At 44.4% G+C, this 18263-nt stretch overlaps 1 protein-coding gene across 1 annotated transcript in view; it reads left to right on the top strand.

Moving 5' to 3' along the window:
• thada (THADA armadillo repeat containing) overlaps positions 1-18263 on the top strand; it is a 97022-nt gene that overhangs the window by 55376 nt on the left and 23383 nt on the right. Inside the window, exons 30-32 of the mRNA XM_079280654.1 lie at positions 8235-8338; positions 11882-11964; positions 13664-13695. Of these exons, the coding sequence (XP_079136780.1) occupies positions 8235-8338; positions 11882-11964; positions 13664-13695 (219 nt within the window). The remainder of the gene's footprint in view (positions 1-8234; positions 8339-11881; positions 11965-13663; positions 13696-18263) is intronic.

Genomic DNA, 18263 nt, shown 5'->3' with positions numbered 1-18263 from the left:
ACGTAGTTTAATATAATACATACGTAGTTTAATACAATACAGACGTAGTTTAATATAATACAGACGTAGTTTAATGGAATAAAGATGTAGTTTAATAGAATAAAGATGTAGTTTAATAGAATAAAGACTTAGTTTAATATAATAAAGACGTAGTTTAATAGAATACAGACGTAGTTTAATAGAATACAGACGTAGTTTAATAGAATACAGACGTAGTTTAATTGAATACAGACGTAGTTTAATAGAATACAGACGTAGTTTAATAGAATACAGACGTAGTTTAATGGAATACAGACGTAGTTTAATAGAATACAGACGTAGTTTAATAGAATACAGACGTAGTTTAATAGAATACAGACGTAGTTTAATATAATACAGACGTAGTTTAATGGAATAAAGATGTAGTTTAATAGAATAAAGACGTAGTTTAATGGAATAAAGACGTAGCTTAATAGAATAAATACGTAGTTTAATAGAATAAATACGTAGTTTAATAGAATGCAGATGTAGTTTAATGGACTAAAGACGTTGTTTAATGTAATACATATGTAGTTTAATAGAATACAGACGTAGTTTAATAGAATAAAGATGTAATTTAATAGAATAAAGACTTAGTTTAATAGAATAAACACGTAGTTTAATAGAATAAATACGTAGTTTAATAGAATAAAGACGTAGTTTAATAGAATACAGACGTAGTTTAATGTAACAAAGACATTGTTTAATGTAACAAATACGTAGTTTAATAGAATACAGACGTAGTTTAATAGAATACAGACGTAGTTTAATAGAATAAAGACGTAATTTAATAGAATAAAGACGTAATTTAATAGAATAAAGACGTAATTTAATAGAATAAAGACGTAGTTTAATAGAATAAAGACGTAGTTTAATATAATAAAGACGTAGTTTAATAGAATACATACGTCGTTTAATAGAATAAAGACGTAGTTTAATAGAATACAGACGTAGTTTAATGGAATACATACGTAGTTTAGTGGAATACAGACGTAGTTTAGTGGAATAAATACGTAGTTTAATAGAATAAAGACGTAGTTTAATAGAATACAGACGTAGTTTAATGGAATACATACGTAGTTTAGTGGAATACAGACGCAGTTTAATAGAATAAAGACGTAGTTTAATCTAATACAGACGTAGTTTAATATAATGCAGACGTAGTTTAACAGAATAAAGACGTACCTGTGGTAGGATTCCATCTGGTCGTCTGAGTCCACAGACAAACACTCATCCAGTTTCTTGGATGATAAATGGGCTCTGGTGCTTTTTTTTTTAAGGTGTGGGGGGGATTGGGGGTGCGTGAACCCGGTTGGGATGTAGAAGGGGGTGCGTGGCCTAAAAAGTTTGGGAACCGCTGCAATAGACCATAAAGCAGGGTATGCTTTAGGGCGGGGCTACCTTGTGATTACCAGAGCCGTGCGACGTTTCTACATCACCCTCTGCAGACCAAATATGCTCATTCCCGTCCACTGGCTGCAGAAAAACAAGATCATGACGGCTGAAATGCCAAACTCAAGGCTTCAAACCCGCAGTCCACAACACCAGTTGGATTATGAGTCTATCACACTCAGTCTATGGTGGTTACCGGCCAACCCTCTTACTGCACCTCATTGGCTCAGTCCATCACCCAAATGCATTTTTTCTGGCTGTAGTAAAGGCTTGGTCCAGGCAGAAAGTGAAGTTCATGCAAACTTCCTCGTGAAACTGTAGCTAGAAGCTTGGTGATGTTGTGGTTAGTTGCGCGACTATTTGGTGAACTACTGTAGCCGGAGAACAAACCGCTAACATGCTAACCAGCTGGAAGTATTCACATAGTTTAGTCAACAGACCAGTCCTCCATTGTGCAATCTCGGAATTCATCAACTATCTGTCTGATGACGATTTAGCCTTTGGTGGCAACGGCCAATATTTTTGGGATAATGGTTATCTGGGTCAATATTCATATCATCTTCATGCGGTGGTCATTGTTTACACTCCGATTAGCAACTGGAACTAGCAACGGACCAGCTTGTTTCACAATAATCCAGTTTACACTCATCATCATTGTCAGACGAAGGCGGTGGATTCGGAAATTTCAATTTGTCCAAAGCGCGCCACCAAATCCCACTCAAAAGCAATCGATCAATACAAACGCAAACCAGAGCGCTTCTGATACTAAAATCTTGTCCCGCTGCCTCCAGATTCAACATTCCCATATGTGTTTATAGAAATGATCTACTGTGTGGCATTTGTATTCCTCCAAGAGGACAATTATATAAAAGAGATGGTACAACACAGCTAACAGGCTTGGATTTGGGAGAATCACAAGGGTTTAATTTGTCCCCACGGACAAATGTTCTGATCAAAGCGATTGATTTGGAATGAAATGTCCGTTTGATATGCTGATGTGACCAGACATTTGCAGACACAGACCCTGCAGCGTTGCCAGGGGGAAAGAGACAACATTTGGCAATAGAACAGTTACTGTACTCTGTTAAACGTAAGTTAATAATACCATAATCAAGTAACAATCAGATAAGACACAAGTGACTGATGTCTGATTTTGATTGAAACCGTTTTTTATCGGTTAAATTGAGGCAGTCCAGCCTGAGCGAGGCCCTTGTCTTTGATAAACCATCTTAAAGCATGTTGGAGTCACTTCAACCGCTGCCGCCCGCACCGAACCTCTGTTGACACAACCAGAAGCGAGCTTAACAAGCCCATCGGACGGGCCGGCACTAACCCAACCCGACACCGGACTCTGCTCTCGACATGCGCCGACAACGGCCCCGGCCTACCTCGCCTGATGCTGGCCAGAAGTTTTAAAGCTGTGGCCAACTCGACGGATGTAATCCTTTGTGTATTTCCACAACAGAGGAATCAGATGAAGACCGTTACATTTGGTTGAAAGTTCCCCAAAACAACTAATTAGTGGACTTTGAGCTGTAGTATTGAATTATTATTTCTGAGGTCAAAAATGAGTTTTTCACAGACAATAGTGATCAATAAAACAATTTTAACTTAAGGTCCACTTACTAGCTCTTCCAGAGCTTTCAATTGCGTTTCACAACATTCATCATAGAGGGTTGCTTCCAAAATGTCATACGTTGGTCACATGATGCCAACTCCATCCTCTAAAAAGGACGTAAGGTTTTTGGTTGAAAGCTCCCACACAGGCTAGTAAGTGGACTTTGAGTTCAAATTCTTTTGTAGAATTACTATCTCTGAGTTCAAGAATTCAATTTTCACAGAAATAGTAATTCAATAGAAGAAATTTAACTCGAGGTCAACTTACTTTCAATGCTTTCAACCACATTCACAGCATTCATCGTGTGGTTTTCTTCCTGCGTACTATTTCTGAGGTCAAGAATTCACTTTTCTCACTCAAGTTTAGTCGATTTTTAGAAAGATAATCTGCAGCATCAACTGGCCTGGACGCTGTTGTCGTAGTGTATTTCAAATCTTGCTCTGGTGTTCAATGTTAAAAGCATGATCAATGAACTAGATTTCTAAAAGAAAAAGAAAATAATAATCATTTTATTTTGTCACTAATTCACCCATACATGTTACACCATGTTGTTCTTGGTACGCACAGACGCCACCAAATGACTCGGTCGTCACGCCCGTGTGTGTGTGTGTGTGCGCGCGCATATGTGAGGGAGCGTGACTCTGTGTTTAGGGTGCATGTGCAAGCTTTGTTTGCGCAAGGATACGGCTCTATAGAGCAAGAGTGTGTTTGTTTCCTTTTATATTTAGCCCGTCTTTATTGGGATCTCATTTTGCCTAATTGGGTGCGTCCACACTTCGCCCAGCCTCTCTCTGGTTTTATGTGAATTCCGATTTATATGTTCCTTTGTGCATGGGTTTTACTGGAGTGAGCCATGAATTGGCGTGCAATTATTTGCACTTGCTGTGTGTGTGTGTGTGTCTGTGTGCGTGTGTCTGTGCTCGGTGCAGCGTGTGGTCAGTCTGTGGTTGCGGCAGTGGGAGGAACGGCAGGGCAGGCTGATAACAGAGTCTGAAGGGACCTCACATCCACCACCACTATTTTTACCGGAGCGAAGCTTCTTGCAACTCACACTGCAAGACACACACACACACACACACACACACACACACACACACACACACACACACACACACACACACACACACACACACACACACACAAGCAGTTAAAAGCCTCACTAGAAAACAAGGCGTACAAATAGGATATTTTTCATATTTAGCACTGCCACACCAAAGGGTTGGTTTTTTTGCTCAAAGTTGCAACCCAAAGCTCTAGAGGGTTGGTTGTGCTACTATGGTCATACAGTAGAGAATGTTAGGAAATTAAAGCTGCATTAATCAACATCTTTATATTTAAGCTGGGTTTGGTTATCGTCAAAAGTATTTTTTGTTCTATTTATTCCTATTAGATCCCGACAGCAATCAGTATCAGCAATCTAATGCTCTGACAAGAATAGAAATAAATCGGTATATGTGGCTGTTGCAAAAACTGTAATAAGACTATGCTACCTGCCCGTCTGCCTGCCCGTCTGCCTGCCTGTCTGCCTGCCCATCTGCCTGCCCGTCACTGGAGTCTTCCACAAGCTGCTAGCTTAACAGCTCGGAGTGCTAACAATAGCCATCTTCGTTGTTTACGTTCTTAACGATCATTTTGGGGGAGTGGCTGTGGAGAGAGGCCAGAAGGGGTCGGACTGTCACTTTTGAAATAAAGTGATCCAAATCTTGCTAATTTCTCAAAATTGAAAAAAATCTGACCACTCTAACCCACTGTACACTGTAACCCACTGACCACTCTAACCCACTGTACACTGTAACCCACTGACCACTCTAACCCACTGTACACTGTAACCCACTGTACACTGTAACCCACTGACCACTCTAACCCACTGTACACTGTAACCCACTGACCACTCTAACCCACTGTACACTGTAACCCACTGTACACTGTAACCCACTGACCACTCTAACCCACTGTACACTGTAACCCACTGACCAATCTAACCCACTGTACACTGTAACCCACTGACCACTCTAACCCACTGTACACTGTAACCCACTGACCACTCTAACCCACTGTACACTGTAACCCACTGACCACTCTAACCCACTGTACACTGTAACCCACTGACCAATCTAACCCACTGTACACTGTAACCCACTGACCACTCTAACCCACTGTACACTGTAACCCACTGACCACTCTAACCCACTGTACACTGTAACCCACTGACCACTCTAACCCACTGTACACTGTAACCCACTGACCAATCTAACCCACTGTACACTGTAACCCACTGACCACTCTAACCCACTGTACACTGTAACCCACTGACCAATCTAACCCACTGTACACTGTAACCCACTGACCAATCTAACCCACTGTACACTGTAACCCACTGACCACTCTAACCCACTGTACACTGTAACCCACTGCTCACTGTAACCCACTGACCACTCTAACCCACTGCTCACTGTAACCACCTGCCCAGTACGAAACAGCAACGTTAGCGATTAGCTTTTGAACACAGTGGGGCATTTAGAGCCAGATATTAGATACTAATGCTGCTTTATAGTTGAAATGAATAACAAATCATTTGGAGAGAATCAGTTTACCTGAAGTTGTGTAAATAATGAGGAATATTTCTCAAGAATCCTATTTTTAAAATTAGTTTGAGTACAATACAGAGAAACCTACCAACAAGGTCACATATACAATTATGTTTTGATGTTTACTTGGAATGTAAAAGTGATGACATTGGAACTTATTTTGAAGGTGCCCTGTGAAGTTTTTGATGACTGTCTTTATAAGGCAGTGTGTTTATCTCTGGGTGCTGATTATATGTGTTTGAGTGCAAACGCATGAGGACGCACATACACGTTTGTTTACCAGAAAACTCAGGGCACCCTTTAAACGTCTGAAACCCTCTTCACTGAAATCCACTTATTCTGAGTGTACAGCATTTAGGTTTGAAGGGGTAATGATGATACATTTCCTACAGGTGTAGTAGTTGTAGCCGTACTAAATGAAGCACGGTGCCTCATCGTGGTACTCTGAACAAACGGCAAGAGAAAAAAAAAAACACGGTTAAGGAAACAGAAATGAGGCTGCAGCAGGTCTGTGTGCTTCAGCCTCAACGTCTCCCATTCAGCTCGATCCAATCCCAGCGTCTCCTCCCTCACGGGGTGGAGTTGTGTCTTTCGGGAGGAGGAACAGAGAGGCGGCCTTTTTTTCTATAAATATTCCGGGGTTCTTCCATGCCGGGCTGGATCGAGCCGGTTGAGCGTCCCAAGCAGGGACTTCCCAACCCGGTGGGTGAGGTGTAGCTGTGGAGAACTGACACTGGAACCAGTGCTGGCATCAGTGCCGCCCTGTGCTTCTGAATGACTCAACCAATTTCATAACTGGATGCAATAAAAACTGAACACAACCACTGAGGGCCCTTTTTTTTTGGTTTGTTTCAACAGCCTGTAAGCAACAAAAACAAACCAAGTTAGATGATTCTGAGAAGCCAGATTCCAGCGTGTCGCCTCAAACATGATTGTTGTTGAGTTTGACGCCACGTCGGACCATTTGTTGACCACTAAGATCAACAAATGGACACATTAGTACGCCCTCCAAGGCCGCATGTCACATAATGTCACATAATGTCCTGTTTGGTCGCGTACCAGCAGGTTCAAGAGGCCAGAACATTTAAGGCCAAGAGTCCAACAAAAATCGAATGTAGATTATTCGCTCCAGTATGACTTTACAGAACAAACAGGGCAATGGGACACTCTTAGAATCGTTTGATACTCCCTTGTCAAACACAAGATGCGATCATTGTTTCGATGGATTGACCTGGGAATCTGCCAAAACTGTCACATGAGATTTCGGTAAGTCAATTAGAAGCTCGGAAAGTATTTGCAGAGACCAGTTCAAGTGTGACCCGTCCTTAAGCTCCAGCTTTGTTTTTGACAGCGGAGTCACTTTGAAAGGTTCAACATTGGGTTTGGGAATCCGCTGCAGTAGGTGAGGAAGCCTCAGAGGGGGGACAGCGAGAGGGAGATGTGTGGAGGCTGTTTGGATGAGCCAGTGGGTGTCGCCTGGGCGTGGAGACTGCAGGAGAGGAGAGAGAGAGACCAGGGGCAGGCCAGGACCCGGTGGCCAGGCTTGGTGCTACGTGGTCGGCCTGGTTTTTCCCCCACGTTTCCTTCCCTGTGCTGAGTAATGAATGGCTTCCTACTGGTCTGTGGCCGTGGCCCCGGCTTAAAGAGTATACTTACCAAGGCCCAGAATACACACCCCAGCCAGCCAGCCAGCATCCTGGCCTCTGAACACTCCCAACCACCAGTCCACCTGCTACGAACTGGCTCCGTCACACGCCGTCACATCAGCCGCGACGAAAAAGAATGATTCCATCTTCAACGGGGGGAAAACATCCTCTTTGTTTTGTGGGATAATTCTTAAACATTTTCCTGTCACCATTACATACTGCACGGCTAGGGCCTGCATCCACATACAACATAGCATCTTTTTTCACTTGTTGCCAGGAGAGCGCTACAATTTGGAAAATCTCTGAACTTTTCAGAAAATTGAGGAGAAACTTGTTGTGGCCGTCTATCCTGAACATTACATGATGTCCTTTCATTGGTGAGACTACTGTGAAGTGTTAACGTGCTCCTTCCTTGTTGAGTGTTTGACTCAACATTACGTTTTTAACCAAGGGTTTTATTTGTGCCGATTTCGGAGGGACTCCTCTAGATAAAGCGGTAAAGACGCGCTCAGACTGAAATCTGAGATTGATCCTTCAAACTGCTAATGGAAGTATATCTCAAACAAGACTGAACTCTAAATAGGTACATACTTCATTCCAGTAAGATCTCCAACTCTTACTTCACTGTACAGGAAGATTTTAGGGTGAAATGAGGTAGACATATTGGCACCAACTGGAGATTTAGAGTTTCATGTCTTTGGACACTTTGAAAACTGGTTCATCCGGAAGGAACCCACAGGTCGACCAGTATGCATGGTCTACCTGTGGGTTCCTACACACCTCAGGGCCCTGGCTGAACCATGGACCTGTTGACTGTGAGGGTGACCCTCAATGCCAAACCAAGGCAACAGTTGGTCCCCTTTTCCCCGTTAGTGAACACACTTCATCAGCTCGTGTATAAATGTAATAGATGACAGCGCTCACATGTGTGTTGATTCAGGAGTGTGTAATTGTGTATTTGTGTGTACGTAGGTGCTGTTTCTGCTGCGCTCCTACCAGACCGACTCGCACAGACCCCTGCCAGCAGGAAGCGGCATCACCGAAGGCCTCCGTCGGCGCATGTGGCTCGCCTCTCGGTAATCCTAGACACACACACACAGATAAGCATCCCTCCTGCCCTCCCGACTCAGCTCACCAGAAGAATAGCTCCTTGTCTCACCGTTCATCCCCTCCACGACCGTGTCCGCTTCATGTCCTGCCCGGGCTTCCATTTCAAAGCGACCGCCTGCTGTCCCATCCGCAGACCCCCCCCCCATCCCCCTTCTACCTCTGGCCCTCTCTCGCTCGAGATCGAGGCCTCAAGATCGGGTGCAGATTACCCCGTCGGCCCCCTCCTGCCCGGCTGAGGTCAGGCCCGGGTCTCCAGTCTCCACCGTGCTGCGGCTGCACGGCAGATAGCGCCGGGGTCGCCGGGTTAGCAACACTAGCCCTGCTAGCCGCGCTTGGTTACACTGATGAGCCTTTATTAAGATGACGAGGCGGATTCTTGCTCACCGGAGCGCGCCCGCCGCCCGTCCGTTTGATCATGCAGAGCCCGGCACAGGTCAGACGAACCTCTGTTTGGAGAAAACGCTGCTTTCCCTTCCAGAACACCACTCATTCGAAGCGGCCACCGACCAAAAAGGAAGGAATGCATTGTTCGCCTGGTCTGAGTCAGCGTCTCTGTGTTGTGTCATTTTGGTCTCCTTCTGGCTCCAAGAGGGTGACCGATGGCTGCAGACACGCGTGTTGCTCACTGCAGTTGGCTTTGTGGCGGAAATGAAATTCCCCTGCTGACGATATTGCTTTAAGAAAAACAAATATGTATGAAATTGTCATCCAACAAAAAGTTGAAGAGAGAGAATGTGAGATATATATGACGCATATGTTTCAATATCCATGTGGCCTCAATATATAGGCAGTAAGTGCTCAAGAGCATGTTGGGGGAAAAAGAAAGATCTGATGAGTCAGCTGCCCTCATAACGGTGTCTAATCTAATTTTTCTAAAGATTATTTCAATTTAATTCTAAAAGAATTTGAAAGAAGTTTGTAGACCTGATGACTGATCAGAAAAGTACCAGATCTCAACTTCAAAAAGATACATTTTATCATCATTTGTCAGAGCAACCCTTTCCCTTCCCAGAATCAGTATTTTAATTCAGCACTTCACATAAAACTTTCAATGGTTATGACCTGGATTCATGTCATCACTGGAGTAATATCAGTCAGGTTAATGTATGTTTGTGGGCAGTCTGTAACGGTGTGTAGCGTTGGTTAAAGCCACTTTCTCGCTCACACATGACCATTAAAGTTGACAGAAAATATGAAAAAGGCTGAATAACAACATGAGAAGTTACCATGACAACAGCGGTGGAGAAATGACTTAACTTGGGGACGATAAAGAAACCTTTTTCGAATCTCGTTTAAGATGCTCCCACGAACAGTAGTTGATAATCCCAATACCTCATGCTTTGGTGGGGACGTGAGAGCGACACACAGTATGGACATTTCAATTATTATTTTGACTAATTTACAGAAACATTACATGCAACAGTCCAGTAGCTTCCACCTTCTCGTCCCCTCTCTCTCAAACACACACACACACACTCAACCCACTTCACAGGACTCTCCCCCGACCAAATATGTTCTCACTTTGGCCACACACACACACACACACACACATATTCACAGACACACACACTCTCCCCCAGCCCTCTTCCCATGCTCCATCGTGTGTGTGTGGAGATTTGTGTGTGTGGATTTGTGTGGGAGCGTGTGTCTTATTAATATCCGAGTGATGACAATGTGACGTCAAGCTCACACACTGTCTCCCTTGTTTTCACACACACACACACACACACACACACACACACACTCTTGCGGGCTTTCACAGAGCTGTGGTCATACCCTTGATTGAACTCACTGAACACACACTTCACACGGCCCACACACGCTGCTCCACTTAAGCCATAAGTAGATATAACGCATTAATGTCAACATTCACAAATAACACCATTCGGATAATTCTACATTGTGACTGCAGGCTACTGAATGACTCAGTTATTATATTTATGAATATGGAGTAAATCTGTTCTTTGCTTGTTCCCACCATGTAGACTGTAAGTGAGTTAATCAGATCTGGGAACAGCTGGAGGCCCCTCATGTGATGGTCCTCACTCTGGGCTGCAAAATGAAAACACACACCGCCGTCCTATTCAGCGAGCTGTTGACCCAGTAATGACAGTGACTTGTTGTTTGGGCAGTCAATGATTCTCATCTGTCGGCCAATCACGGCCACATGCCCCAACTAACGGGAATCACGCTGAAACCGTTATTTTATTTGTCGAAAACATTTCATGTGACTCTTGTATCTATAATACAATAACCTTTAATAAACCAGGAATGGCTTAATATGAGATGAACAAATCTCATCTTCAGGAGTGTCCTGTCCCAGACCGGCTGACACAATCATGAATTACAGAATATTACAGTAATACAATATCACATTAAAACAGAAATGTTATAAAATCATTAATTTGTTACGGTAATTATTTTTGATCAATATTGAGATTGTGCTTATTTATCACGAATATTCATTGATTTTAGGCACTTTTACATTCAGATGAACCGGCTTCACCTTCCATGCTACGCTACGTTCTTGTTGATATACATATCGGGGCTGCACGATATTGGAAAAATATCTATAATGTACGAAAATGCAGGAATATTCACCCAGGTTTTTGTGGGCTCGGTTTTTAACTTGAATGCATCATTGTGGTGAAAATTAGGAGGCTAGATGAATGGATGTGAATGGCGATGACGCGGGGAAAATAAATAAGTCAATGACCCTTCGGACAGCCTACTTCCGGCACCCGTCGACCCAACATCTTCGGCAGAGATGGCCTCATCTGACCCCAAAAAACACACCTTTGTTCCCGTTTTCAATCATTTACGTAATATATTGAGAAAATGACTTAGTGTATGGGAACTCACGAAAGAAAAGAACGATTCAAATGTATTATTGCGGCACCAAAAGGCGTGGTGATTAAAATGTTTGCGCCAGTGAAACCGATGTAAAAAGTCAGTCCGGAGCCCTGTTACCTGGCTGCTCGTACAATCCACCTCCTACTCCATCCGTCTGGGTACAGTTGAGTTAAACTCACTGAAGTTTACACTAAAGACCGGTTCTTGTGAAACTAGAGATACAACCACAAGACCCAATACACAAACCTTGTGGGGAGAAAGCGCCAGAAAGCAGCTCATAAATGAAGCTTGACTTTTATCTACACAGACAGAAGATAAGAGGTCTGATCAGGAGGGAAATGACCCGAGCCCTTGAGATCACAACAAATCACAAACCAATCGACTCCTTTGAGCTCAACATGTCCGATGACCTAATTCAGCGGCTTGTGGTGAGACATGAGCCTGTTTGTGGAAGAAATCTCCGTCAGTGATGCTGATGGAGGAAAGATAATCAATGAGGGCAGTGTGCGCTCTTCAGCTTGATTAATGGTTTTGGAACATTTTTTCAGGTCTTTCGTTCTAAAAAGTTTCTTTCTTCAATGCAGAAGGAAGTTTAAAGGCACAAACAAAGATGAATTTGATGAAATGTCAAAAAAAGATTTGTTCTTTCTTCGTAGACACAATGGCTGCGAGGTGACCAGAGGAGCCTTTCTGGATGTGTTGGTGTGCCTGTGTGGGCCAAAGATCAGTCTCCTGGACGGTGAGTAGTCGCTCAGGTTTCGACCTGAAGCAGGATACAACAACAACTCTCTCAGTCCGACGTGTTTGTGTCACATGGTTACCAGATGATCAGCAACCTCTGTCTCTGAGAAGTGAAGCCAGTGCGGAAGTGTTCTCTCTACTGAGCAGCAGCTGGCTCAGCTTGCGTTTAACCGTATTTGTGTTGCTCCTAGCTCACTATCTGGCAAACCTTCCTCTGGCTGAGACGTTCAGCAGTTACTGCCTCTAAAAGAACACACGGTGCACTTCATGACGGCGTGCTGTGTGTCCAGCAGAGACTTCAATGTGAGTTTTAGAGCAAACGGATCGGAATGGAAATCTTACAAATATTTCATTAACATCAAGTCAAAAGTACAAAATAGGGAATTGAGTAGATAGAAAAACAATCATTAGATACGATTTTATACATTATAGGATGATAATTGACCACATCATGGTAAATCCTCCAAAAGTAATTGAAATATAAATACTAAATTAAAACAATATCGACTGATGACTTCATTTACTTTATTCAATTTAGAAATAATTCTAAGTCTCATATTGAGAGGAAACCATTGAACGTGGTCTCCTTTGTGCTCACTCTTGTTTTCGACTTGATTGGGATTTAGATGATCTTTTTGCTGATGTCAGCCGCCTGCTGGAAAGTTGATCAGCTCAGCAACTGTGTTGCTGTGAACCGAACCCGTGAATACTTTATAGTCTTAACAGACGACCCCGCCGCAGCGTTTGCCGGCGAGGCTGTGCACCACTCTCTCCACCCCTCCATTTAGACTGATTGTTGACAGAAGTCAGCCCCCCCCGTGTGTGTGTGTGTGTGTGTGTGTGTGTGTGTGTGTGTGTGTGTGTGTGTGTGTGTGTGTGTGTGTGTGTGTGTGTGTGTGTGTGTGTGTGTGTGTGTGTGTGTGTGTGTGTGTGTGCGTGCGTGCGTGCGTGCGTGCAGACCGGCTGGGGGTCTCTGCTGCGGAGGAATGTGAAACCGAAGGCGAGCGATCTCTGACAGATGGTGGGATTGTGCCTGTGACCCAGTTTATGATGGAAAAAAAAGAAGGGGGAGGGGGGGGGGGGCACTTATGTTTTCGGTCGGCCATGTGCTGAACACATGTCGGTCTTGACAGTGGAAATACCGAAGATTTCTCAAAACAAGCCCGTTGATTGAGCGCCCGGCCCGGCTTGGCTCGGCTCTGCCCCTTACATAACTAAATAAGCACCCTGAGGCTCACACACACCTCCAGGGCCTCTCTGTTATTATCACCAGTCGCTCTTCAACCTCTCGCCCTCCCTCGCTGGTCCGTCTCTCCATCTCTCCTTCCTTCCTTCTCCTCATTTCCTAAGTCCCTCACCCTCTTTCCTCGTGTGTAACTGCACCTTTCAAACAAATCAGTTCTACAAAATAAATAAAAACGAAGCCACAGGTTGGGCAAGTTCATGCGAAAAGCATCACCAGGAGTAAAGGAGGTGACCAACCAGCCCCCCCCCCCCCCCCCCCCCCTTTAACTGGTACCCTGCATCAAGTAGGAACTTTGTATTTACCAGCCAATTCCAGTCGGCTCTGTGTGAGCGCCCACATTTCTCTGCCTCGGCCCTTTGATCCACGCAGACTCATAAAAACAACCCCCCCCCCCCCCAGTCAGCCACTTCATCTCAACCTGCGCCAGTCTTCTGTTTCTTTTGCTTTTCAGCTGTGCCAGTAAAAAAGGAGCTGAGCGGTTTGGTGTGAGGGAGGGAAGAGGGTAAGTGGGGGAGAAAAGGAGACGCGTAAAAGTTTAAAGTATTGTTGAATTAGCTGGAATCTTGTGTGTCAGCATTCGTGTGGATGTGAAGGTAAAATGTGGTGTGAAGTGAGTCACTGCTCCTCTGACTGAGAATCTGTTATGAGCACTGATTCATTTCCTGCTAAATCTTCTGTTTGTGCTGAAGAAAAACACTTTAGGTCAGAAACTTCATGTTGTAAATTTTGCTGTGTGAATTAATTGGATATTTTTCTCAAGTGACGTCACTCGAGTCGGCTTTGGTCGGGGCTGAGGACTGCTAGATCATAAGTGAGGCTAGTGGCTGCAGGCTACGTTAGCCGACGCCACCGCAGCACAACCACAGCCTGTATATAAGAAGTGGACGTTGTCGTCATGACGTCACCAAGTGCTTTGTGGACTGCTGTTTTGAAGCCTCGAGTTTGGCATTTTGGTTGTTGCCATCTTGGATTTTGATCGTCGCCATCTTGGTTTTGTGCAACCAGTGAAGGGAAGTGACCATATTTGGACTGCAGAGGAGTAACGTAGAGATGCCGTATACGGCACCTGCCAATCACAAGGTAGCACCGCCCTAAAGCATCCCCTGCTTTATGGTCTATTTGACTCTAAATGGACCATAATTTACTAAATGAGCATCATGCTGTGTTGAAGAAGACTTGAAACTAGAGATTGAGACCATAAACTCATGTTCACAATGTTTACTGAGGTAATAAATCAAGAGAGAAGTAGTCATTTTCCCATACACTTCTATACAACCAGAGGCGTCGCCCCCTGATGGACACTAGAGAGAATGCAGCTTTAAGAAGCTTTGCTTCACTTGTCAGAACTGGAGGTTGCCTCCTGAGCACAGCACACCCGGATCAGTGCTAAGCTAAATCGATAGAGCTGTCTTTTAAAGGACAGCTATGGTTACACAGACGGAACGTGTTGACTCAAGAGAGTTATTGGTTGCTGTAATCCTTCATGAAGCGACGCCTTCGCAGCGTGACTACACGCTCCACAGTCCTCGTTCTGCACAAAGATACATTGTCAAGTTCATCTCAAAGGTGCTTTCAAGCTCTGAGAAGCAGTGTTTGTACGAGTGCATAACAAAGCCTAACCCATGTACATAAGGCTGATGGTTTGGCTAAAATCAACCCACAACAAATCCCCAGCAAAGGTCAAGAAGAAGACCGTAATACTATTGTGAGGCCTCCAGGATACACTGAATTTGTTCTTGTGAGACACTCTGAATGTAAATATTGTTTTACAATAACAGAGCACCTTCAAGCTTATATGAGGCAAAAAAAAGAAAAGTATCTATCTTGGTGCTGGTGGTGGTAACTCTCTCAGCGGACATACATGTGAGTGTTGTATTAAGATAGACTCTGTCTTTCTTCACACACACAAAACAGGAAAGTGTTTCCATAATTCGGCTGTTGGCAGCTTTAGCGCATGAGACTGATGTTGATCTTTGTCTTCTTGGTGAACCATCGCAGTTCCGTAGTTACACACTGCTTTCTTTTCACACCAACCTGCTCCAATTCAATGTGAAGAGAAGAAAGTTTGTACTCCTCCTCCTCCTTCTATGAAATACTACAGGAAACGCCGGTCCACGCTTTATACCCCGCGGGTTCCCAACACGGGGGTCAAGGCTCCCGGTGGGGTCGCAAGATACATCTCGGCGGTCGGGAAGACAAGAATAAGCTAAATGTAGATTTGTTCTTTCCTTTCTCCAAACATTCTGAACCTCTCTACATGATCAGAACTCTGCTCCTATTCAAACTAAGAGTTTAGTTGAGCTCACAGCTCGTAGACGCACTGGGTCCAAACCACTCGCGCCTTTAAAACACATCAGAGGAAAGTATTTATAACATGTATGATTGATATTGATGCAGTATTAATATTCTAGCACAATAAAAAAAAGCAGAGCTTCGGTCTGGAGTCGTCCACTAAAACACGTTTCCCTGCTGTAGAGGCCGTAGATGCCGGAGAGGCCGTTGTCATAAGTGTTTGGCAGACAATCGGCGGCAATGCGGGCAGCAAAGTAGTAAAAGTTCCACATGAATTTAGGAATCCAAAAGCAACTGGGAGACAAAGACGTCATTTTTTTCTAAAGCTGTTAATTCTATCACTTTTAGTGTGTGTGTGTGTGTGTGTGTGCGCGTGTGTGTGTGTGTGTGTGTGGACACAGAGTTTTTAGGGTAATTAGAGGGAGGAACCTTGTAGAAGGAGGTCAGCTCTCTCACACTGTGTCACACACACACACACTTCCGCTCTGTTTTAAGCGACACTTCTTTTGAAGCAGTTTATTTTGGCGCGCTGACCCTCCGTCCTCCATCCAAACGTGGTGCCGTGCCCATCTCACCCTACTCCACCACCTGGCCAGGGACATCTCACCCAGATGTGCTAGTTACATTTAGTTTAGATATTTGAGCTAAGCTGTAAAACGCAGGTTAGTTCAAATCTCCCCCAACACATGATCCTCAAGGATGATCTAAAGCAGGGGTGTCAAACTCATTTTCACTCTGGGGCCACATCAGCATCACAGTCGCCCTCAAAGGGCCGGTTGTAAATGTAAGACGGTGTAACTGTAACCCTAACATATTTAGTTTCCCGGGATATCTGTGACTTCCACAACACGTACCAAGCAGAAATAGAGGTTATTTTTTCCATGGTTAATGGCGGACAGTTGAACGGCTTTCAGGGCGATAAGCCACGCCCCCTCTCCGGCGTGTCCAGTGCGAATGACCACAAATAGCCCCCGGCGAGACCGGCGGCGCAAATGTCTCAACTCAACTTTTTTTTTTCTACTCAAACATCTCCGCGACTTATTGAGTGGCGTAATAATCGCACGACACAACGAATCGTTGCCAACTTTGCTTTAACCAATAGGCTCCAAAAGGAGGACCTATACATAAACGCATGCGCACTCTGTCTAAGCGCCTTTAGCTTTCACTTTTCTAGGTCCGTGCACGTATAACTGCTGGACATAATACTTCTGTTACAAATAAATGTTATTGCTTGAATTTAGCTAAACGCCTCGATCTCAGTCTGTTCACTCGAGTTACATCCTCAACATCAGATCCCGCTAGCAACACCTCACATCTCCGAAATCGTCAGAGCAGATGTTTAAATCGGCTGAATCTTGACAAACCGACCACAGATTTGGTGCTTAAACAACTAACTTCTCGCCTCAACGGTCCGGGCATTCGGACCGTGCTTGGCTCGATGTGAACATTGAATTGGAACAGTACTTGGGCTGAGACTGATGACGTTTCACAAGTCCACGAGTTTACAAGTACCGGTACAGAGAAGTACGCATGTTGAGAAAGGCACGATCACTTGTTGGAAATCCTCTTAATGGGTTGTTGCTTCTCCTGTCCACCTGTTGTGATAGTTTTAATGTCGGCACACAGACAATATGCTATCTCATGACTTCGACTTTCTATCTCATAATGTCGACCATGGGGATATTTTTGTTTTCAATATCTAACTTTAAATTTTTGTAAAAAAAAAAAAAAAAAAAAAAAAAAAAAAAAAAAAATTGCCGGGCGGATTCGCGGGCCACATAAAATGACACGGTGGGCCGGATCCGGCCCGCGGGCCGGATGTTTGACACCCCTGATCTAAAGCATCACTTTATTGGGTTTCTCCATTTTTCTACATCCCATCTGTTGGGTTGTTTTCACAGACTTCCGACTGTATTTTCATTTTGGGCGTCCACGCGGGTTAACGGCCGGTTCTTTAAAGTCTGCAGTTTCTCGACTAAAACATGACAACTGCACGATGGAAATTGGGAGCATTTCTATTGCCTCCACATTGCTCTCAAGCGAAAGGTGCTAGCAGCGCTAACGGTGCAAACTATAGCAGCAGTGCTGACAGAGCTAACAGTGTTCACCTGCGGTGTCGAGTTCCAAGTCGATCGGATGAGCGGTTCTCGTTTCGTCGTCCCTTTCCTCAACGGGAACTCACTCCGAACGAAAAAATACTGTTTGTAACGTACCGGTTTTAGCTAGATGAGAGGTGAGGCTAACACCAACTGCTTTCCAGTTCATCCTCAGCGGAGCATGAATGCCCGGACCAAATTTGAATGGCAATCCATCCGATAATTGACGAGATATTTCAGTCTGCGCCAAAAGATTTAAAGCTGACAACGGCATTACAGGAAAGGTCAGGGGTCAGCTGTGTTTCTTTCGCAGTCTATGAATCTCTGAATCAGGATTCAGACCAGGAAACATATGTAAACTCCTCCCCTCCTGCACCCACACCAGCAGCTATTAACGACCCCCACTGCTTAGCTGGCACTGTAATCCACTGAGCCGGGCCTCATCCCCGGAGTGTCCCGAAATATATAGAACAGCAAGCGTGACTTAATGGAGCCTGGACGCGGTCCAGGTGCAGGTTTGCACACGAGCAGCATTAAGACACAAGTGTTGTACTTTCAGATTTAAATAAACACAGCTGCGGGGGGGAACAATGGCTGTTTATGAACGGGCATGAAAAGTCACATTCACACGAACGCCTTTCATTTGCAGGAGGGGAATGCCCC

Source organism: Melanostigma gelatinosum (genome assembly GCF_949748355.1).
Source record: "Melanostigma gelatinosum genome assembly, chromosome: 12".
NCBI classification, from domain to species: domain Eukaryota; kingdom Metazoa; phylum Chordata; class Actinopteri; order Perciformes; family Zoarcidae; genus Melanostigma; species Melanostigma gelatinosum.
This window is presented reverse-complemented; position numbering and strand designations above follow the sequence as displayed.